The 25177-nt window shown below is 40.1% G+C and overlaps 1 protein-coding gene across 15 annotated transcripts in view; it reads right to left on the bottom strand.

Moving 5' to 3' along the window:
- Positions 1-532: 532 nt before the first annotated feature.
- CAB39L (calcium binding protein 39 like) overlaps positions 533-25177 on the bottom strand; it is a 121784-nt gene continuing 97139 nt past the window's right edge. For 14 of the 15 annotated variants that reach the window (XM_045080602.1, XM_045080600.1, XM_045080601.1 and 11 more), the window contains 4 exons: positions 24142-24201; positions 21652-21717; positions 13280-13423; positions 533-2641 (listed from right to left, as the gene is read on the bottom strand). In XM_045080602.1, the coding sequence (XP_044936537.1) occupies positions 2462-2641; positions 13280-13423; positions 21652-21717; positions 24142-24201 (450 nt within the window). In that variant the 3' untranslated portion in view covers positions 533-2461. The remainder of the gene's footprint in view (positions 2642-13279; positions 13424-21651; positions 21718-24141; positions 24202-25177) is intronic. The other variant, XM_045080613.1, reaches the window with a different exon arrangement.

Raw genomic sequence — 25177 nt, 5'->3', positions numbered from 1 at the left:
AGTGCCTCTGGCTGTGATGTATTTGGTGGCAGGCAGGTACAGCTCCAGCAGTGACAGCCTCACTTGGACAACAGGACAGCAACAGGGTCATGGAGTTAACCAAGTGCCAGGGAAAATGGTGTGAGGTCTCCGGGCAGCCCGAGCACCCCCCAGAGGCCAGCCTGCCCTCCTCCCCGTGTGCTCCCTGTCTGGAATGAGGGCAGGAGCACAGATCAGCCACATGCAGAGGAACGAATCTGACCACGCAGTGTGTGGCACCTTTTTATTTAGTCAGTCTTAATTTAAATGTGTGTTTTGAAATAGCTTATTAAATAGGATGTTCTCAAATTTCGATTCTCACAATATTTACAGTGAATTTTGTGCAAACATATTTTGACTGTGAGCGTCTTGCTCCCCACCTTTCCCATTAATAATTTACAAATTTGTATCACACAAAACCCCAGCTACTTCATTAATGCCTCTTAGGCTCCAGTTTCGGGTCTGATGGGTACTGAACTAGAATAAGGACTTGCAAGCAAAGAACTAATTCAAGCCCAGAGGAAATAAAATGTTTTATTTATCAAAGGCCTTGCTTTCCAAATAGAAACATGTGTCCTAAGATGTTGTGGAACAGTGTTAGCAACCAAATGAACTTCCAATGGTTATTGAGCCTTCTCTCTCTCTTTTTTTTAGTATTTACTGTCTTCTCTTTCAATCAAATAAGTAAAACCAGAAAAGTTGGATTCTAAGAGACTCTGGACTGTCAGGAAACATTATAAAAATAATCTGACTTCAGTGAGGAAAGAATGAAGGTCATCAGTTGGCTGTGGGCTGACCCTCCACGTTGACGTGTCCCTCGGGGCCCACTCTATATGCCTCAGGAGTCCACGCTGGGCCCCTGCCAAGAGGGGTGAAGGCCTGCCAGCTAATTCTTCAGATAGAAAATCTACAGAGGGCACTGATCCTGGAGAATGACCCCCGGAGAAGCACCCTTCCCCTCTCGTGGAGAAACACCTGGTTGAAGAACACAGCACACGATATTATATAAAGGAAGCGTCCTTACAGAAGGCCACAACTCACAACTTGGAAACAGAATTCTGAAAAAATACACATTGTTATAACCCTAATGTCTTGTAAATATAGCTTTAAAATTTCTTTTTATACACTTTATGTCTGAAACAAACCATAGCCTTTTTTGTTGTTTTTGGTCCATGCCTTTTTTAAAGAACACAAATTAAGCCCTTACTCATACCAGTATGCAAGAGAATATTTGAGACCATATATTTGTAGGTTTTCTACGTTTTTGATGAAAGCTTTGATGGGAAACTAGAGGGCCAGCTAATTAGAAAATAAACTGAAAAGATAAATTTTAGTCCTCTGAGAAGTTCTTCACACATTTATTCATTTGCCCTCCCAATGGCAATGTTCCCTTGTCTATAAAAGCGGGCTAACCCTCTGGACCCACGGTTTTGTACATGTGAGGCATCCCAATGCAATGATTCCTACTCTAAAGCACACTTTCACCATGAAAGAATTTTCCCATAATGACAGGAATGAAATATTCCAAATATTCCCCAATACTCCAGGAGTCAGAGCGAAACAACAGTGTTTATTACTGCTAGAGCTGTGGTCCTACACCATCTGTTCCAAGTTCTCAAGTGAGCAGGTCATACCCGCGGGGCCCGTGTCCCCGTGACCCCTGCTGAGCTGACCGGTCCTACTTTGGCCAAGCCAGTTCCTGGCTATCCGGGCTGTGGGTGCAGGGGGTACGCCAGGAGTGGGGTGCTGAGGAGAACTGCTCGGAGGGGGCTCAGGTCATTGAGTGGGACTGTAAGCAGAGAGAGGTCTGCGCTTCCCTAGGAAGTTAGTCACGGTCAAAAGCAGACGGGCAGGGAACAAGGACTTGTGATGACTGAAAACATGGGCCTTGTCTCGCCAGAGCTTTCAGCACCATGAGAAATCCGTATGTCAAAAACTAATGATGTACTGTATGGGGACTAACATAATGTTACAAAAAAGAAGAAATCTGTACGTCCAAGTGCAGACGGGTGGAATGGCTTTGCGCCTCTCACCCCCACCCCCGGTTCTCTGAGGAGAACATAACCTTGAGGGCTCAGGGATGCCCGTCCTTCGGGCTTCTTTCTACTCGGTGGCCTGTGGTGACTCAGGGCTCGGGTCTGCAAGCCCACGGCCCTGCTGCCTTTTGTCAACAAAGGGTTAAAGCTGTTTTTATCAACGTCTAAGACAATGGCTCTGATTTCACATAAATCATCACAGACTTGATTCAAATGAATACATTATTCTAGGTTAATCATTTTTTTCATTCAAATGTTTATATTCCTTCTACCCTGAACAATGAATTGAGAAGAACCAGGTTATCTCCTCCGAAGCCTTCCCGAGAACAATTACTTTTTGAAATAACACTTTCTGTACAAACTGAACAAATGAGACCGTGACTGTGGCGGGAGAGTGGCTGAGACCGTCAAGGGGTGGTTTTCTTCAAGTCCCGGATCTGTTTAATCAGGTAGTTCTTCTCATCGCTGAACTGCTCGTCGTCCGTCCTTTCCTTTTGGAAGCTACTCAGAAACTCAATGAGTTTGGGTTGATTTTTTAGTAGGATCTCCACAATAGGCTGTGTTTTGTGAGGACTGGCCACAAACACCTGAAATGAAAAGAAACAAATACCTCAGACAGGGAACGCACACCGGAGACAACACAGACCCTACTCGGGGTCCCCGTGAAGTCCCCCATTATGCTTCCCTATTGATGAAAATCCGTAGCTCCCCATCCAGAGCCTGTTCTGGAAAGCCAGCTGGGAACTCATCAGCGCTACTGTGAACAGTTTTTACTTTTACTTTGTTTTGATTTTAAATGTCTTAAATGTTTATATGTTCTTAACGATACAATCTTTCCAACAGAAAAGAACATCAGACACCAATATACTCACCAACAACTTGAGCAGATTTTTACATCTAATCTCGTTTTAAAGGAATAAAACACTAGAAATAGATGCAAACTCTCACTTTCCATCTGTCCTCATCCCCTTAAGCAGTGTGCTTCCATCCCTAAGCATGTTTTTATCCTTTTTCTCCTACGACATATGTATGTGTGTGTGCGTATGCATACACCTACACACACACACACACACACACACGCACACACAACATAAACAACACGTAGTATTTGAGTGTGCTTTTTTAAAAAATATAATTTAGTTTTTGAACAGGTAATATATTCATCGGGCTGAAAAATTCAAAAAAGACATCTCCCAGAGATTCCAACTCAGCAGATCTGGGCTGGAGGTCTGGCATTCTGTATTTTTCTGAAGTTCATAAAAGATTCTTACGTGCACTCCTGTTGAAACCATAATCCTAGACTAGTAACTCAGCTATAATATAAAAGACAGCAATGGCTATAATAACAGGACACAGTAACTCAAAACTATAATACTGATTGGCGTAATGTTTCTCAATGGACACACTTCTAAGTTAGATGGTATATATATATGACGACATGAGAAAACCCAAAAAAGTATGTGACTCCTATATACAGCTCTATGGTTTCATGTTCTGGGCATCTCACGCCTCTGAAGGGTTGAGTGCTTTACCACAAGGCCCCCCTGCCCCATCCCAGACTTCCAGCAGTGCATCCTCTAAACACGCTATGGACAAGGATGGGTTATGGGGGAAAGTGAAGGCTAAAAACTTGAGCCCTCAGTCATTGCTTGAGCTCAGCAATCATGAAGAAAGAAAAGAATACACAGGATGTTAAGGCCCTATGAGAGGGGAAGAAAAGGCTGTGCAGCGTCAAGGGAGGTGAACATAACATTAGATTTCTGAGTTTATTGTGTGACATGCAAGTTCGTCCATGAATCAGATTTTTATGATTGAAAATAGCCATTAAAAAAAAAGGGTCCAGCAGAGAAAGGGAACATAACATTCGCTTATGCTTACTTATATATATGTAAGTTCCTAGGGATTTGTCCATTTCATTTACATTATCTAATTTGTTGGTTAGATTACACTACAATTATTCATAGTATTCTCTTAGTGATTTTTAAAAATTTCTATGAGGGGATTGAATTGGTAATCAAAAACCTCCCAACAAAGAAAAGCCCAGGACCAAATGACTTCACTGGTAAATTCTACAAATTTTAAAGAAGAATTAACAGTCTATTTCAAATTCTTTCCAAAAAATAAAAGAGAGGGGAACACTTCCTAATTCATGCTATGAGGCTGGCCTTAACCTAATGCCAAAGCCAGTCAAAGATATGACAAGAAAACTAGAGACCAATATCCTTTATGAATAAAGATGTAAAAATCTTCCCTAAGATACAAGCAGCCTGAATCTAACATCATATTAAAATAAGTATATGCCATCAACAAATGGAATTCTAGAAATATAAAGGAGATTCAACATAGTAAAATCAATCAATATAATACACCGTATGTATGCGGTTGAACTGTGTCCCCTCAAAAATATGAATGTTTAAGTCCTAATCCTTGGAACTTTAAATATGACCTTATTACAAGCATAATCAAATCCAGATGAGGTCATACTAGATTACGGTGGGTCCTAATTCAATGAGTAGTATCCTTATAAGAAGAAGAAAATTAGGACAAAGAGACACATGGGGATGCACAGTTGTGAAGATGAAGACAGATATTGCAGTTACGAATCCAAGGAATCCCACAGATTGCTGGCAATCACCAGAAGCTAGGAGGTAAGCATAGAACAGATTTTCGGGATGAACCCAAAAGGACCAAAAGGTCCAAAAGGACCCACCCCTTCTGAGACAATAAACTTCTGTTGTCTTAACCCATTCAGTCTATGTCTTAACCCATTCAGTCTTTGTTATGGCAGCTCCAGGCAACTGATATCTACCTCCAAAAGGACCCACCCCTTCTGAGACAATAAACTTCTGTTGTCTTAACCCATTCAGTCTTAACCCATTCAGTCTTTGTTATGGCAGCTCCAGGCAACTGATAGCTACCTCACACTGGAAACAAAAATTAACTCATAATCAATCTAAGACCTTAATATAGGAGCTAATAAAACCTTCAAAGGAAAATATAGGGCTCTATCTTCATGACCTTGGATTCGGCAATGGTTTCTTAGCTATGACATCAAAAGCATGAACAACAAAAGAAAAAAAACCAGATAAACTGAACATCAAAATGTAAAACTTTTGTGTATCAAAGGACATTATCAAGAGAGTGAAAAGACAGCACACAGCATGAGAGAAAATATTTGTAAGTCATATGTATGATCAATGCCTAGTATCTAGAATATATAAAGACCCCTTACAATTCAACAACAACGAAAACTTTTTAAAAAGGGGTAAAGAACTTCTCCAAAGAAGATATGTAAATGGACAATAAGCACAGGAAAAAATCATTAGTCATTAGGGAAATGCAAATCAAAACCATAACAAAGTGTCACTTCACAGGCACTAGGATGACTACAATAAAAAAAACCTGAAAACAACACATACTGGTAAGGAAGGGGAGAAATTGGAACCCTGTACAATTACACTGCTGGTGGGTGTGTAAAATGGTGCACCCTCTGTGGTAAACAATTTGGCAGTACCTCAATAAATTACACATTTAATTACCGTAAGACTAAAAATTCCATTCCAAAGTATGGATTAAACTGTGGATTAAGATAATTGAAAAACTCTGTTCAAATAAGAACTTGTACACAAATGTTTGTAGCAGCACTGTTCACAACAGCCAAAAGTCCATCAACTGATGAACAAATTGTGGCATATCCATACAATGTAATACTATTCAGCCGTAAAACTGATTGAAATATTGATCATATGGGTGAACCTTAAAAACATGTTAAAGAAAGCAGACTCAAGAGGCTATACAGTATAATTCTATTAATATGAAATACCCAGGAGAGGCAAACCCATTGAGACCAAAAGCAGATTAGGAGATGCCAAAGGCTTGGGGTATGGGAAAACAAGGAGTAACTGCCTAATGGATACAGCTTTTGGGTGAGGAGTATGTTCTGGAACTAGATAGTGATGATAGTCATGTACCACTGTAAATATGCTATATGCCGCTGAACTGTACACTTTAAAATGGTTAGAATGGTGAAGTTTAGGTTACTACAGTACAGTAAAATTGTTATTTATATATGTTTTTAAAACATATATTTTTTTATTTAAAACCTGACTGGTTTACATTGTTAGAGTGCCTGACCTTTATATCATACCTATCAGTAGTACGTCAGAAGAGCCTTTTCTGAAGCCAAATTCGTGGGTCCTGTGGTTACTGTTTGTTTACAAGGGAGCTGCTGTGAAGTTTTAGGTAGAAATTGGCTGGCATTTTGTGGTAATTCTATAAATAACTCATAACAGTCTTTCTTTCTAAAAAAAAAATTAAATATATTGGACAAACTAAGCTTCTCTGTTTCAATCCAAAATAAATGTGAAATGTAGAAGAGTTTGGAGTCAGGCGTCATTGGATTGACTACACCGAATCCCCATACTGTACCCCTCACAAATGTTAAATTTGTTTTCTGGTTTTAAAATTTTCTTATTTTAATTCTTCATGGCTCTTGAACTGTGCTGCCTCTAAAGAGAGTTGTTGATTAGAGGCATGAGGCATCAGTGCTCAGTACCCTGGGGTGGGGGTGGGGGGAGGGGGGAAAGGGTTGGGCTGACTGCCCCAGTGAAGGCTGGAGATGAACCAGTACCATAAGGAATGCACTTCTGAATCAAGGTAGGATGAACCAAATCTTCTGAATATCATGTCCAGAATAGGGAGTTTCTTAGTTTTTTTCTCTGCTGGACACTTTTTCTTTCTTCCTGTTTTTTTAATGGCTATTTTCAATCCATCCCCAAACAAGTTAAACAAATGGAACTACCGGTGGCTTCTCTTTGTACAGTGTGGTCTTATTGGCTGTATCCCTTAATCTAAACATATTTCAGAAATATGACTTATGGAGTTCTCAAGCATGGTTAGAGAAAGGCAAATACCATGACCACAACTCAAATATTTTTAACTTAGAAAACTACGAATACTTTGCTCGCTATTTTAAACCTGAATGCTTTTTATGAAAGAGTAAAAAAAACAAAACAAAACAAAACAAAAAAGAAGCATGTCTTACACACACATTCATTCATTTCATTCAAATTCTATTTTGTCAAGAGGGATGTGCACTAGACAAGGCATTGGAAGGCCCGTTTCCCGCTTTGTTTACCTTACTGTCTGTGAGGCATGCTGTAAGCCTAGAATGCCTTGTACTTGGATTTGAAACTGGGACTCCCATGACCGTTACATGGAAGTAACTAAAAGCAAAATTTCATTCCACTGAAGTATAAAATAGGGCCTTTTCTTTCTAAAGGCTCACCCTCTTGAATGAATACGAGCTTGAGCAATATAATGTTTAGAATATCTTGACGTAATTCATGCTGGTGTTGATCAGAGACAGTAATTTTTTTCCTGTTTAAGAAAGAAGGACCTGATTCCTACCCCTGCGAGCCGGCTGATATCTGTGAGCCCCAGTGAGCCCACAACAAGACCAGACCAGGCCCTACCACCTGGGCAGGGAGGAACAGAAACCCTGGGAAGGAAGGGAGGGTGCAGGAGGAGAGCAGGCCGGATGCTTCAGGATGCTCTCAACATCTCCAGCATCTCCTGAGATCCTCCTCCTCCTCAGGCCACCATCCTTATCACCACCCTGACTAGGAAAGTGACACATGTAGAAAACTAGGAAAACAGAGAAAAAGAGACACAAAGAAGAAAGAAAAAAAAAATCTCTTAAATAATTCCTCCACCCAAAGATAACCACAGTGAACATTTGGTGTATATCCTTTTATTCTGTGCATATAGTTATATGTAAATATACTTTAAACAAAACTGGGCTTGCATTGTGTACACGGTGGTTTGTAAACCGCTTTTTCACTTAATATGTTCTTAATATTTACAGCTTCTTCTTACATTAAAGGAGCCAATCACCATTTAAGGGGTAGTCAGGGCTGTAATAATAGACATTATTGTTCTGACAACTGCTTTGGCATTTTGGAATCCAAGTCTTTGGGATCTACAAATTGCACACAGCTGTGGATTACATACGAAACTACAAATTTATTCCAAAATTACATGGAAAAGCCACTTTTAAAAATGTCTTATTCTAATAGTATTCACATTTCCTATTATAAATATTACTATCTTAATTTTCCTATATCTTTTAAACTAAGCAATAATATCATAAATATGCAGCCTCAGGATGATCAAACCAAACTCTGAGTCATATATTAATATACTTTTTGGTGATGTTGATAAAGTTGGTCACTAAAACCCATTACAAACCTTTCTATAGATAAACATAGGCTTTATTATTTTATGAATTTTTATTTTTATTTTATTTTTAAATATTTTATTTATTTATTTATTTGACAGAGATCACAAGTAGGCAGAGAGGCAGGCAGAGAGGGGGGAAGCAGGCTTCCTGCTGAGCAGGAAGCCCAATGTGGGGCTCAATCCCAGGACCCTGGGATCATGACCTGAGCCAAATGCAGAGGCTTAACCCACTGAGCCACTCAGATACTCCTATTTTATGAATTTTTAAAGTATTTTAAAAAGTAGAAAAGAGAGGTGAAGTCAGGTTTCACTTTTTCTCCTCCACTACTCAGTGAAATAAAGGGAAAAAAAGAATTCAGATAAAGGCATGCCGCCATTGAGCACTCTTAATGATGAAACATTAAGTTGATATGAATACTTCTTCCCTGTTAACATTTTTTAGAAAAAATTACTAATATTATATCAGCTTAAAGCTGATTCCTAAATTTACCTGGCTCAACGGTTTTCTCCGTCAGTAGACTTAGATTTGGTATATTGTGACTGGAGAGGTTCGCCTGCTGAAAAAACAGGTCCTTAAGGAAGTGGGTAAGGAAGCAGGATGGTTAGGCTTTCACCGAATTAATTTGTAATTCTGTATTCTTTTCAGTAAGACCACAGGGAAATGATTCTCAACTAGGATGTTTCTTGTTCTGTATCTTTTTTTAAGGTGAATTGTCAAACCGGCCATTGTATTTTGGAAAGGGTGAGGTTGGAGCTTCTTGTTTTCGTGGAAAGACCTATTGCAGCCAACTGCGAGGATCTGAGAGACGGAGTAGTACACTCGGGAATATTTCTGTCCCGCCCATGCCTGAGTTCCAGCAGTTCTTTTTTTTTTTTTTTTTTTTTTTAAAGATTTTATTTATTTATTTGGCAGAGAGATCACAAGTAGGCAGAGAGGCAGGGTGGGGAGTGAGAAGCAGGCCCCCTGCTGAGCAGAGAGCCCAATGTTGGGCTCTGTCAGAGGATGCTGGGATCATGACCTGAGCCAAAGGCAGAGGCTTAACCCACTGAGCCACCCAGGTGCCCCAGTTCCAGCAGTTCTAAGAGATGAGCCAAAAGGTGCAGACCACCCCATCCCCAAGGATGGTAGGAAGTAGCATCATGGTCTTTGCTATGAAGGAAGTTAACAGAGAAAGGAAAGGGAGCTCGGCTCATACCTGATACTTGAGTTCCTATCAGACACATCTCTGGAAAAGCCAGGATCACAGAGACAAAGGTCTCATAGAACCTAGTATCTTAGAACCAGACTACTGACTTGAATGTACCTCTTGCACTTTACAAATGAGGAAACAGATCCAGATGGATTTGCCCAAAGTCACTGGTGGCAACCAGGCCAGAACGAAGACCCAGGTTTCTTGGCTTCCATCCAGTTCTTTCCCACCCACCACACCATCCTGCTTGTCGACAGCACAAAAAAAAAAACATGAAATGGTATCTCATTCAATTCCTTGAAGTTACCAGCAAGCTAATGAAAATAATCTGGCAAAGACATTTTTTTAGCAGTGTGTTCCACAGTTTTTGCACCTTATGGAAGGTGTTTTTTTTTGGGGGGAGGGGAGAACAACTATTAATACACAACTGTGAAAAAAAAAACCTCTAGGACTCATTACTTTTTCTAAATAACAAAATATTGTATTTGGCAAGTGAACAATTCAGTTTATACTTTGGTGGTGGAAACATAGGGTACACGGTAGGCCCAGTTCATACACATACAAGTAAACAAGTGGTCAGCTATTTTTAAATGCACCTACTCTGTCCAGTGATGAGAGGATCCAAATTCTGAGGACGGAAGTAGGTTATTTCTATTTGACCACCCACTGAATACTTCCATAACACTGCATTTTGAACAAAATTAAATGAAGCTTGTTCTCATCTAGGAGGATATATTAACATTTCATGGGAGCTGAAGGACATGACGCACAGCCTTCTATAGTTTCTTGGGTCAGAGAGTTCTTGAGAGGGTTGATCATTCCTACTGTGTAGACATCTTCCAGTGCCAAAGCCATCAATTTGTGTTTCTTCTGATTTGTATTTATTTTGTATGAAATAACTCTGACATAGAGCAGAGTATAACAAAACATATCAGACTCGTGTTCCCACTATGTGCTCTATCAAAATCTAAAATTTTTGCCATACTTGCCTTCAGATTTTTTAAAAATATTTTATTTATTTATTTGACAGAGAGAGATCACAAGTAGGCAGAGAGGCAGGCAGAGGGGGGAAGCAGGCTCCCCGCTGAGCAGAGGGACCGATGCACCTGAGGCAGAGGCTTAACACAATGAGCCACCCAGGTGCCCCTTTCCTTATTTTTTAATAAAATAAAACACTACAGATGTAATTGGAAGCTATTGTCTCCTCTTCATGATGCCATCCTCCTCCCTATCCTTCCTTGCTGAGGTGACTGCTGTCCTAAATTTGCTATTTACCAACCTCATACAGGCTATTAGACTATAACTGCATAAGTCTGAATCCATATATAGTGCTGTTTTGCATGTTTTCAAACTTTAAATGAATAACATCTTTTTCACATTTGTTTCTTCCACTTGATGTCTGGGATTTGCCCACATTGATCTATATAACTCAATTAATTTTAACCCATTACTACATGTTACTGTACGAATATAACACAATTTATTTTCCCCATCTCCTGTTGATGACCATTTGTGTTTTTTTCCTCATTTTACACTATTCTAAACAATGTTGTGATAAACATTTTTGCGCACGATTCCTTGTGCACATGTAGAAGAGTATCTCTAAAAAATTGCTGAGGGGGCGCTTGTGTGGTTCAGTCAGTTAAGTGTCTGACTCTTAATCTCAGCTCAGGTCTTAATCTCAGGGTCATGAGTTCAAGCCCTGCATTGGGCTCCCTGCTGGGTGTGGAGCCTACTTAAAAAAAAAAAAATTGCTGAGAGATGAGATTTCAGGATTGAAGGATAGGTATACCTTCAGTTATTTTACTAAATTGCTCTTCAAAGTGGTTGTACCAACTTATAGTATATAGACAGCCCTCCAACCTTTCCAATAATTTTTTGTCAGACTTAAAACATTTTACCATTAAAGAATTTACCAAAGAATGTAAAATAATACCTCATTGATATTTCAATGGCAATTGCCAGTGTTACTTAGTAGGATGATCATCTTCCCCTACTTATCTTTCAGTTTCCCTCATCTGTAAATGACCAACTGCCTCCTTTGCCCACTTTTCTATTGAATTCTTTCTCTGAATGATTTGTTAGTTATATGTATCACATTCTATCCCGTCTTTTCACTTTGCTTATTCTGTCTTTTTTTTTTTTTTAAAGATTTTATTTTTTTATCAGAGAGAGAGGGGGAGAGCACAGGCAGACAGAATGGCAGGCAGAGGCAGAGGGAGAAGCAGGCTCCCTGCCGAGCAAGGAGCCCGATGTGGGACTCGATCCCAGGACGCTGGGACCATGACCTGAGCTGAAGGCAGCAGCCCAACCAACTGAGCCACCCAGGTGTCCCTTATTCTGTCTTTTTGAACAGAAGTTCTAAATTTGATGTAGTTAACTAAATACTTCCTATTATGTTTTGTGGCCACAGCTAATCTTAGGCCATTGTTCTACCACACAAATTTTAGAACCAGCTTGTCAAGGGCCAGGAGAAGTCCTGTTGGGATTTTGAACAACACTGAATGGAATTTATAAGTTAATTTGGTATTTGAATTGCTCTAGTGACTCTCTGGACAATACAGACCTGGTAGATGAAAGATGGACTAAAACAAAATTTTTTTATTAACCTCTCAAAGCAACAATTATATACCTTAGAAACTGCCATGTCTCTCCCATTTACAGATTTAAAAATTCAGTCACTGAGTAGACATTATAAATACCCCAAAAAAGCCTGGGATTCTCCTCTTTTTTTTTTTTAAATTTATTTCTTATTTATTTTCAGCATAACAATATTCATTATTTTTGCACCACACCCAGTGCTCCATGCAGTACATGCGCTCTCTAAAACCAACCACCTGGTTCCCCCAACCTCCCACCCTCTCCGCCCCTTCAAACCCCTCAGATTGTTTTTCAAAGTCTATAGGCTCTCATGGTTCAACTCCCTTCCAATTTCCCCCAACTCCCTTCTCCTCTCTATCTCTCCATGTCCTGCATGCTATTTGTTATGCTCCACAAATAAGTGAAACCATATGATAATTGATGGGATTCTCCTCTTAATTCTATTCCAGATATCTATCCTAAGAAAATAATCCTAAATATGGAAAAAAAAAAAAAACCCAGCTGGATATAGAAAATGCTCATTATGGCATTCCTCTCAGTAGGAAAAAAAATGGAAATAACCTAAATATAAAAAAACAGAAATGTTTAAGTAAACTAGAGTAAACAAACCCAATGATTAACTGGGCCAATAAAACTCCTGGCTCTAAAACCCATACATAACAATAATGGATTAGTGTTCACTTCTGGCAAAGCATTAAGTGATAAAATTAAGATATTAATTTTGTGTACCATGTGAATACAGCTCCAGAAGAAACCGGTGTTATGGGGAGCTACTTTCCATTCACAGCAAAATACACTTAAAAAATATTTCTAAACAAGTAATAAAAGGGAGCAGTACCCTGGTATTTTTTCAGTGCTTCATTTAAGGCTCAAAGAAACACTTAAGGCAGAAAGCGAAGCATTCAAATTCCAACACTCGGGATTTGGATTCGGGCTCTATCGCTGATTATTTTAGTAACTTTTGGGAAACAGTATCCACCTATTTTCTCAGTGGAAAAAAATGAAAATATTTAGAGATAGGGATTAGAAACAAATGGGCATTCATTAAAATAACTCTAAAATTTCGTCCAAGTCATGCAAAATGGAAAGACTGCCTATTTCATTTTCTCTCAAGTATAAAGGAGTAAACAGCAGGGAGTTTGCCACTGGAAAGCGAAAAAAACAAATGCCCTGGTTATTTCTGCGGCACTTTACCTTAAAGACATGGAAGGCTTCAAACTGAATGTTGGGACTTTTATCTCGAAGGAGGTTCATCATCAGTTTGAGGTTCTCTGGCCTGCTGATGTACTTTGTCATAATGGCAAAGTTGTGTCGGTCCAGGATCAGCTCACCTAACAGCTACAAAAACAAAAAACAAGAAACAAAGAAACAAAAAAACCCCAAAATCAGAGATATAATCTATGTGAAAATCATCTGATTCAAAATCTATCGCACTTCTCTATGAAAAACAAACTATAGATGTGGTTAGGAATGTTGATGTGAAAAAAAATGAAGAGGCCTTAAGTGCATCTTAGCATTTAGCACAGGCATGAAAGGCGTAGTTATTATTAAGTTATTTTAAGCTTTTCACACAGCTTTGCTAAAGTTGGTGATTAATGCATTTCTGAGTTTTTTTTTAAAGCCAGTCATTGCTGCAGCTTAAAAAAGCTCTCTTTGTAGCTCTCACCCAGAGCTAGCCAGAAACGAATTTATTATTTTCATTGCTCACTTTAATCTTGCTTCCCAGCACTGCATTGCTTCTTAGGCATTATGGTAGAATAAGAAAGAATAACCAAATTAATTCTACAGTTATACCTCCCTTCCCTGAATAAATGTACTCTAGTAGCTCACTGGGGAAAACAGGTTATGTCAAGTGAGTCTTACCTTCCCCTTAACTTTTGTTACAAAACCAGCTAAATAGCTGGGGGGTGGGGGGCGGGCATTAACCCTGAATCCATATTAAGCAAGTTTTTTTAAAAGAGTAAAACAAAACATTTTCTGATGACAAATTAATAGCTCCCTCCAAATGCAGCATTATTCCATGTTATGAGCTGAATGTCTGTGCCTCCCTAAAATCTACATGCTGAAATCCTAACCCCAAATGTGAAGGTATTGGGAGGTAGGACCTCTGGAAAGGAAGGATCGCAGGAATGGGACAGGTGTTCTTATCAAAGATACCCAGAGAGCTCTCTTACTGCCAGCACCTTGATCTTGGATTGCATAGCCTCCAAAACTATGAAAAATAAATGTTGCTTAAGCCACCCAGTCTGTGGCATTTTTATTATAGCAGCATAAACAGACCAAGACAATTTAAAACAAAATAAAAATATCCAAGAGTAGTCTTCAACTAGGAGCACAGTTGACCGCTCTTTACTCATAAACTTTTATTCTCATACAGGGGTAGCAATTCCTAAAACATCAGCAACAAGGCAGCTGAAATGTACCCTTCACAAAGTTTTGTATATGATCGACTTATTTCGAATTCTATTCACCAGACTTTTTCTGGAAGCCTCATGGTACTGACACTTACAGAAATCCTGGATGGGTGAAGAAAACACATGGAACTATGGGCTGGCTGGCTATCACAATACAGTCCAGCAACAGAACCCAAGAGGTGTGCATGTAGTGGGGTGTGTGTGTGTGTGTGTGAGTGTGTTTGGCTGCCAGTAAACAACGACCTTGCCTGTAATGCATCTTTTGTCTATTTAACAAATAAGAACTGCATACCTTAAGGTTATGTTAGTGCACAAAAATAATGGTTGTTAATTATAAGACATAATGACCATGTTGGATGTTAGCTGGTTAGTCTCAAACACGGGACAGTAGTCATGTAAACTGTTCATCTTCATTTTCCTTAATCTCTCTGCAGCATCTAAAGCTAACTGCACACTCTCCTGGAAACTTTTTTGCTCTTGGTTTCAAGGCCTCTGCATTCTTCTGGTTTCTTATCTCTTGCAGCTTGTTCCTTTGCTCCTGTGTTACTGTTCTCCTTCCTTCTGCTCTATACATGTAGGCGTTTTCCAAGTGGTATACGTGAATCTCTGATCTTTCTTCTCTCTCCAGTCTCATCTATGCCCCTGGCTTCAACTGTAACATTTAGGGAGATGTCTCCCAAACCTACCCTCGGAGTCTCAGTTTTTTCCTGAGGTCTATACCAATGCTTCTAACTGCCCATCTGGTGGCCCAGTGGATCGCTTTGCTGGCCAGTCACACTTGGCATCTCTGAAACCAGTTCCTTCCCCTCTTTGTTAACGACGCCATGGCCAGCCAGGCTCCTCGGGAAGAGCTGAAATCTTCCTTGGCTCCTTCTTTCCCTTGCATCAAATCTACATCCAAGGTCTGCCAATTTTCTGTTTGTAAATGTCTCCAGCATTCTTCCTTCTGCTTTTATTGCCAGTGCCCTCTTTGCAGCCTGCATTGCCTCTCACCTGCTCCTGGGCAAGCGCGCTGAACGGTCCCTTCTCCAGGCTAGACCCAACCCAATCCCTCCCGCTTGTTGTGCCAAACACACCTTCCTGAAGCTCAGTCCTATTCACGTTACTAATCCCACCGAGGGAGAGCACGAATAAACAAATGAGTCCCTGGATGCCTATGGATTCAGGGGAGAAAATTAAACTCCTTAAGATGGGATTCAAAGGTCTCTGTGCTCCAGAGTCGCTTCTGCTTCCTTTCCTCGTTGTTCTGCCTCTGTGGCCTCACTCTCCTTGACCCCAGTGTTTCCCTCAGCTTTATTTAGACATAATTGACAAAACTGCCTATATTTGAAGAGCACGTCATGATGATTTGAAATATATTTACATCGTGAAATACTGACCACGATCAGGTTAATTAACACATTCACCCCCTCACAGCTGCCCTTTGGTTTGGTGTGTGGTGAGAGCGCCTAAGATCTCTCAGCAAATTTCAAGCACTCAGCACAGTACTCTTCACTGTAGTCACCAGGCTGTACATGGGATCCTCAGGACTTAGTCTTCTCATACCTGAAAGTGTGAACCCACTGACCAACACCTCCCATCCCCCTGCCTCCCAGCCCCTGCGAACCACCATTCTACCCCTACTCTGTGCTCTGTTTCTCCCCAGTTGTCCTCACTCTGCCTTACAGTACAGACTTACTCGCCTCTTTGGAACATAAGCTCCGTGTGGACGCGTATGAACTCTTGTTTGTGTTTGTCCCCTTTACAGCTTAACTGTGTGATGTGTGTGAGTGCTGCTGGGGGAAATAAAGTCCACAAAATGCAGAGAAGAAAGAAAGCAGTTCGATGATTGAATAAGCATATTCGCAACACAACATTATAGGTGATCTGTGCAAAAGACATTAGGAAGACAGATAAAACTCCACCTGATTTATATGGCCAAGCAGCCATGATCCCCTACATACGTGTCTTCTCAAGAGGAAAGGTAAACCATTCCCGGTCGGAGGGCTTGACAGTGCCTTTCGGTATGCACCCCTCACAGTTCCCTCTGACCCACCTGGCCGCTAAGGAAGCTACTTGTTTTAGCTAATTGCCTTTATTCAGGTAATGAAGAGAATCATAAAACTCTTAGGTCTCTGACAAGCAAATGGTTACAGCTCAGAGAGAAGCACCAAGGGTAATTTCCCCAATGACATCGGGGACACAGGCGTGCCACCTTCCTACACGTTTACATGTCAGCAGGATGGCTCCCAGACTCTCAAAAAAAGACCCAGCCATTTTTGGTTGTAAAGCTGACAGGATTTATATACCCACATAAGATTTACATGGGCATTTATATAGCTATGCTTCATTGCAGATATAAATCTGTATATCTACCTACAGATTCTATATTGATATAAAGATATTTTTATACAAACATATATAGAAATCAAATATAATACATATCACATGTATACAAATACATATATAGTACACACATAAGCATATCAAAAGGTCTTTCAACAATATATTGCATTAAAAAAATTTACCCTTAAAATTTGTGCAAACACACACACACTCAAGAATTTGCTGAAGTGACATTTATAAGTTAAATTCAGATTAAGTTAAGTCACTTTAATTTTTATTACAAAGGGATGCTTACATGTAAGTTTTATCCAATCTGTCCTTTGCTAATATAATTTCACTACTTTTCTAAAACAATCGTGTTAAATCATTTGACCAACACTGACTCTTAGCCATTAAATGTTAATCTATTTTAATTAATACTGATAATGACAAAATGCTGCATTTCATCTTAATACAATGCATTTAAGATGATAAAATGGAAAAAATTGTTTTTAGTTCTCTATATTAGATTTTATAGGCTTCAATATTACAGAGTAAAGCCAAGCACAGCAAGTAGAAATAATGAGGTTTTTTTAAATTTAGTGTTTCAATGAAATTGACCAGAGCCAGAAACAACCCCCCAAATTCTACCAAGCTTCTTTTGATTTACAATCTTTCTTGCTAGTAATTAAATGGCTTTGAAGATAGTAAGAAATAAATTCCTAAGCTCTGTCATGTGAGGGGAAGGAATTTCTCTGTTAATCATTTTTTATTGACATCAGGAATCTAAGCATCCCAAGGTAGTTCAGGAAAATTTAGAATATGATTACCAAAAGACAGCGGGAAGCAAGGGGAGTCAGAAAATAGCCTAGCTTTAAGACGGCTTATCACTTACAGAATACTGTAAGTATGCTCTTAAAAGAATCTAAACTCTCTTATTTTCTAAAATGATGAAACATCTATGTATAAAATATTACAGAATTCAGAGATATAAACATGGCTGGGTCAAAACAGAACATACTGCTACCATAGACCTAATTCTCAAAAGGAAAAGCCAACAGTGCACCAGCAGAGCTCTCCAAAACAACATTTTTCTATTAAGGACAGGAGTACACAACTCTCTCCTTGAATACAGGGAAATAAGACCATTTTAGTGATGTCTCTGCCTATAATCTAGCATTCAAAGAAGCCAAATCTTTAGTACCCATTTTAACAATTTCTACATTCTTAGATATCCTTCATCTGTCTTTTACTAGTTTCCTTTGGTGTCCAACCAGTGTTCGGTTTTACCTCACTGCAAATAAAATATTTGTGAGACATGCCACTGTAAAAGATTTTAGGCAAGAGTAGCAGCCAACATAGTATATCTGGGTGGCTTAGCAAAGAACAGGAAAGAGGCCTTCTGAGTGGGCTGGGGCATCCGCACGTAAGGAGGAAGCACAATCAAGTGGGAAAGGAAACGTTTCAGTACGCCACGTGGACTCGGTTGCTCCTTGCCTGTGCTGCTGGGTACAGTGCGGAGGTGTCTGGCCACAGAGCCACGCGGAAAGGGGGCTGGGAAGCCGAGAGCCAGGTGGCAGCAGAGAGCAGTGAGGAAGGAACCTTCTCACTGCCCTTTACTACCCACCAAATTTCGATTCCATATTGTACCAATCACACACGCGCTGAATTAACAGGCTTCTATTTTCAAGTGCGAATGCGTCCTGCCAGGGAGCTGATGACACCCTGAGAGCAGAATGAGTGCAATGGGCACAGGAGTAGGAAGGGACAACAGCGGAACATGAAGGAAGAAGTGGGAAGAAGACCCAGAAGGGAGATGGTTAGAGGAACACCTGTTAGCTTTGTAACTTCACCTAAGGCCCTAGAGACAGTCAATCAACAGAAAAATTTCTATCACCAGTTCCTGTCACTGTTGAAAAATGGGACAAGGATAAATTCTAAAGTCTCTGACTCTCAGCTTTCTTGATCCCACTTTAGTTCCATAGCCTTAGTTCATACCAATGCTGCTACTTTGGTTCAGGACCTTATGGATTCCCACTAAAAAAGAGGGAGGATTTAGAAAACGTATGAGAGATCTCAGAGCACTGTCAGGTCTGTTTACTGTTCCGTTTCTCCTTCCCTCCGAGGGCAATGATGTCCTATAATACAGACCAGCTCCCCTGCTTTGGCTGTGCTGTAAAGCCCTTCACAAATAAGGAATTCTGTTCTTCAGGTATGCAGCTGTGGCAACAGGATTCAGCCTTATCTTCAAATGCTTTTAACAAGCTTTCTGGACCTGGGAGAGCATGGCATGATGTCACTGCCTTTGTCTGAAGCTCGATCTCCTCAATCCAGGCTCCAGCAGCAAGAGCAGTGAACCCAAGGTATGTTTTCTTTTCTTTCTTTCTTTCTTTCTTCTTCTTCTTTTTTTTTTTTTTAAAGATTTGATTTATTTATTTAACACAGAGAGAGGGAGAGATCACAAGTAGGCAGAGAGGCAGGAAGAGAGAGGGGGGGAAGCAGACTCCCTGCCAAGCAGAAAGCCCCATGTGGGGCTTGATCCCAGGACCTTGAGATCATAACCTGAACTGAAGTCAGAGGCTTAACCCACTGAGCCACCCAGGTGCCCCCCAAGGTATGTTTCTCTGTAGATCACCATGTATGGCTTTCCACACAAGGGGAAACTCAATAAAGAGTGCTGAATGACTGGCTGAAATTAGCATGCTGACTCCCGGCCCCGCCGCCAGTGCGTAATGCTGGAACAGCAAGGGCACAAATTCAGGGGAAGGCAGATCACAGCTAAGGCAAAGTCAGGGGTAAAGTGAATTGATAAAAATGTCACACAAAATACACTTTGTTTATCACTTCAGTTAAAAGTGTATTCAAGGGGCACCTGGGTGGCTCAGTGGGTTAAAGCCTCTGTCTTCGGCTCAGGTCGTGATCCCAGGGTCCTGGGATTGAGGCCCACATTGGGCTCTCTGCTCAGGAGAGAGCCTGCTTCCTCTCTCTCTCTCTCTCTGCCTTTCTGCCTAGTTGTGATCTCTGTCTGTCAAACAAATAAATAAAATCTTTTTAAAAAAGTGTATTCAATATTTAGAACCAAACACATTGTTCTATGAATGTCATTATCCCAACATGTAAAACTAATATGTGATGTTTAGTAAGCCCAAAAATCATATAAGTGCTTGACAAAGCCAGTCAGTTAATACCTGCCAATAACATTCTTTGGACTATCTGGGTGGGATCTGAAGGGTAGATAGAGATGCAGCTCTAATGGACATCCCACTCCCACTGGAGCAGTCCTACCTCCTCTTGACCTGCTTCTAGGCACTTTTTTAGAAAATTAATTTATTTAGTTGAAGCCAGGCTGGGAGGTAGGGGAGGGAGAGAGAGTCCCAAGCAGACTCTGTACTGAGTGTGGAGCCCTGTGTGGGGCTTGATCTCAAGACCCGCAGATCATGACCTGAGCCGAAACCCAGAGTGGGACGTTCAACCGACTGTGCCACCCAGGCGCTCCCAGGAGGGAAGGCTACTCACTATGTGGCCCTACTTTGCTGGGCTGTCTGGGCTGGGGGACAGTGAACTTCTACAGGCATTTCATAGGTGATAGAATCTCCAATAGCAAATGCCATTTGTTTACACACAAACACCCCATCACCTGTCATCACTTCGTGCCCTTGTACCTTCCTTAATTGTCCTAAAATCACCTGAGAGTTATATATTTATCTTTTTATTTATGTGTTGTTTGTTCCCCTCCAACAGAATGTGAGGTCCATTGGGGTGTGACTTAATTTTGTTCTTGGCTGTCACTGTAATGTTAGGAATAGGAGCACATAAATATTTGTTGACCAAATGGAAAGCCCTATCACTCTCCTCACGACCTCCAATAATTGATCCAACTAAGCTATTTGCAAATAATTGGGAATTGACTTTATTTTCTTTTCCAGCTGGTGATACCATCTTTTAACCTCTTTCCAAAGTCTGTTTCAGTGTAATAATACTAGCATTTTTAAAAAAGCACAGTTTTGGGTCCATGATCGAGTACCCAAATTTATTAAAGATTATTAAAGATTATTCTTTTAACACTAAGTTAATAGTTACTCTAAGAGTGACTATTTTCATATTTCAGAATCTTTGCTAGAAATACAATTTGAAAATGTCATGTTAAATGGTGGAGGTGTTAAAGATGACCTACGGTAAAACACTACCAAGAATGCTCAGAATATGAAATCCAGCAGTGCAAAATGGTAAAAAAAAAAAAAAAAAAAGAAAGAAAGAAAAAGAAAAAGAAAAAACACCAAAAAACTTTTGAAAAATTTGTTACAAATCTGGGGGTAAGTGCTTCTCAGATGAGGGTAAGCCCCATTACAAAACCTTTACTTCTCCCCTTCTCTGTAAAATAGCCTACAAAGTCTAGTTTACAGAGAAATGTCTAAGAGAAATAGGGTCATTTTTTCCTGTTTCAGATACACCGAAAGAACTACAGGAGAACCTTGCTGATTCTTCCTTGTAAATGGTAATTCAGATCTTAATTTCAAGCTAAGAGTGATTGATTTTCATCTCCAGAAAACACGCCCAAGGAGAGAACTGTGGTTGTATTTAAATTAACTTAAGCTTGATTTTCTTTCGGAGCTGCAATATACTAAATTCTACTTTATCATGTACATATTGTTTATACTCATACTTCCAAAAAGTCTTTGAGTCAGGGCATTTACACTGTTTTGCTACAAAGTACAGTCATAACATGAAGCATATTTTCCAAGTTACAAAAAAAGGGGACACCTTCATTTTTCCTTATGTACTGGTCCACTCAGAGCAATCATTTACCAGTAAGATATCAACTGATAACTTAAAGAAATTTCATATTACCTTTATAGATTGTCTCTTAGTCACGTAATTCTCAGACTGCAGCAATTTCTCATAGTCTTCAAAAATCTAATAAAAAGAAAATAAATATTAGAGCATAAAACTAGCAGTGGTTTCTCTGCATTAGGGTTGCTTTCCCTCTTGCTTCAAAGGCAAATCCCCAACTCGCCAGGCCAGGGCAGCCTAACAGCGGTGCTTTGCATCTGTCTCTGTGCTTAATAACCTAGTGCTGATCACACTGTCCACAGGGAGCTTTCCCCCATTTCGCCATCCTCATTTACACATAAAGATACTGGGGGGTAGGAGGGCCAAGTGATACAAGAGATGTACTTGTCCACTTAATTTTAGTTTTGCAAATTAAAAATTGAGAAGAAAAATGGAGTATCTGAGTCTTTTCAATACATTCTATTGAATAAAACATCTTATTAACTCATCTATTAAATGGGTAACAAAATAACACATTTGATGCCATTTTAGAGAAGTTGGTAGCTAGCTGGTAGCTATTAGCACAAGAAAAATTTAGGAGAAAATTAAACACACTTAGGGCTTCACATGATACCCCATGAAGAATCAAACTGCCAAGTTCATAGTGTAGACAGAGGAATAGGGCAACTTTTGCCACCTCCAGCTGGTCTCTCTGGAGGACTTCCACTCTCGACAAAAGCTGGGGGATGCTGGGGTTTGGGCCCTGTTTCCCACTGTGGCTGTCAACCATTGTCCAGGTCCTTCATTTTCACACAGAGTGCCAGACGCTGGGGAAGCTAAGTGTGGACCTCCTACCAGGCAAGGACATGCCTCAGAGACCACGGAGGTAGGAAGAACAAGCCCAACGGAGAACTGAAGGTAGGAGAGTCCAGGGGCAAAGGAGGGTGGAAACCATTCCTGGTCCTCAGAGGGCAGAGTGTGAGATGTGTGTGCACGGGTGTGATGAGGGCAAGAAGTGCCCACAGAGGATGATTACTGACAGGGAATTAAGAATGTGAAAAGTAACAACAAAACCATGTAGCTCACATTAAAGTCGTAATAATTATACTCTTTTATAGGAAGGACTTACTATTTATTCTGTCAGGATTTTGTGGGACTCAAAATTTATCAAATTTTGTGGTAAGTTTTTAAAAGTTTTAGTTCCAGTATAGTTAATGTACAGTGTTATAGTAGTTTCAGGTGTATAATGTAGTGCTTCAACAGTTCCACACATCTCCTGGTGCTCATACTGACCAGTGAGTGCACTCTTTAAGCCCCATCCCCTATTTCCTCCATCCCTCTACCTACCTCCCCTCTGGTAACCGTCAGTGTGTTCTCTAGAGTTAAGAGTCTGTTTCTTGGTTTCTCTCTTCTTTTTCCTTTGCTCGTTTGTTTCTTAAATTCCACGAGTGCAACCATATGTGACCATAAACTTCAATGTGACTAAGGTATGACTGACTCCCCAGGATGCCACTTTCATTATTTTAGAGTCAGATGTCATGTGCTCCCATTTCATAGTTTACTTTTTAAAGAAATATGAAACTCAGAAAGTATGAAATGTCTGAGGGAGCATGAGTTCTCAGAGCTGGTGTTCAGGTCAGTGCAGCAGGCTTAGTGTCTGTGTAGCTACCAAATTACACAAGACGTGACTATAGGTACAAAGACAAAATCGGGTAAATAAGGGATCAAAGAGAATGAGTTTACAATCTTCCTTATTGTTGTGTACTATTTCCTGAAGGCAAAGCATTCCTGCACAAAACGTTTACATCACTCATTCCATAGAAGAGATTAGGAGCTGATGCCGCGGGTCTTGTCATAAACTATCGTAGCTCTTTTATTTTCACTCATTATCAATGGACATCTAATGAGGCTTGAACATTCCATCTAGCTCTACAGTTTCTGATCAGGTTCCTGCCTCTCAGGGAGCTCAAGAACCAGCCAGGAAGGTACAGACACACCATAATACAATGTGGAAAATGGAGGCAGCAGGGCGGGGGAGGGTGTGCTCGTGCAGGAATGTGAATGGGTGGGATTAAGGAAAGCCTTCTAGGCCTTCTAGAAGAGTCGTGTTTTAGCAGAATCTCAAAAGGATGGGTTGGAGTCACCATTTGAGAAGGGAGTTGGAAGACAGAAATATTTTGGCATTTCTACAAGTAAAACTAATTATCAAGCAAGTAAAATGATTTCTTTTAGTGAGGGTGGAGTGCTCTTTTATGGATACCTACTGCCCTTTGAGGGCAATGTGGATGCTCTTAAATCAAGGTCAAAGTAAGCAGGTGCCAGTCATTTTCTGGAGCTCAAGATACAACAGAAACAGGTGTGAAAAATGAGAAAGCCCCGATCTCCTGCCTTTCTCAATTTTCCACAAAGTTTCCTGATGACCAGGTAAAGAGACAAGTTGGGTGCCGGTAGATTATGGTTCATGTCTGTTGTAAATCATAAAGAGGAGCAAGTGTCCACAGATCTAAGGCGGGGGGGCGGCGAGGGGGAAGAAAATGAAGTAAAATGTCAAAAAGGACTTCTACTTACAGTGTCATAATTTTGTTCTAAGAAGTCTGCGACCAACACTTTATGTCTGGTTAGTAAGTCCTAGAAAAAGAACAGTTATGTGAAATATAATTACTATAGCCAATAGATTTTATAAATCTGGCTTTTCTAAGAATGTTATAAGTACATTCATTTGAAACATATAGTTTCTGAAGAATATTTTCTTTACATCCACAAAATTATTTCCATTCTTAGTTTAAGATGTGAAATGCAAGTCTGTTTCATGTCAACAACAACAAAGGGTTTTAATTCATATCATTGTTAAATTTATGATAGGAATAATTTAACTAGTGAAACAAACAGCACCTAAAAGATGGGGTTTAACGTATATTTCTTCAAGCCGTGACTATATTGTGACCACGATCTAATAAATATCCAAATAAAGTCTATGATGAGGGGCGCCTGGGTGGCTCAATGGATTAAAGCCTCTGCTTTCGGCTCAGGTCATGATCCCAGAGTCCTGGGATCGAGCCCCGCATCGGGCTCTCTGCTCAGCAGGGAGCCTGCTTCCTCCTCTCTCTCTGCCTGCCTCTCTGCCTACTTGTGATCTCTGTCTGTCAAATAAATAAATAAAATCTTAAAAAAAAAAAAAGTCTATGATGAGCTATTCCAAATGTCGTTAATAACTTATTTTAAAAGAATGCCTAATGGCTTAAAACCATATCTCACAAGTTAAAAGATTTTTCAGGAATTTCAACCTTTAGTTTTTTTCTTAACCACGTTTAAAACAGAGGTACCTAGGATCCTGGGAAGCACAGAAATGATGCTTAACTGGGCCATCGCAGGCGCCTCCTGCTCAGGGGTTAATGGACTGTGTGGTGATCTGTGGTGACTAGTCATACAACACACTCATTCAAAGCTAAAGACAAGTAGACTGATCTTAAAGGCATAACTCTCAGAAAACTGAACAAAAGCATAAAGGAACATTTGACTGTCTTCAGCTCACACCTAAATTATATCCTTAATTCACCTTAATGTTGAAAGAAAATAAGCCTCACCTAATCCCTTTTATAAGCTT

Source organism: Mustela putorius, unplaced genomic scaffold (assembly GCF_011764305.1).
Source record: "Mustela putorius furo isolate JIRA1106 unplaced genomic scaffold, ASM1176430v1.1 tig00000461_pilon_pilon_pilon, whole genome shotgun sequence".
Lineage (NCBI taxonomy): Eukaryota > Metazoa > Chordata > Mammalia > Carnivora > Mustelidae > Mustela > Mustela putorius.
This window is presented reverse-complemented; position numbering and strand designations above follow the sequence as displayed.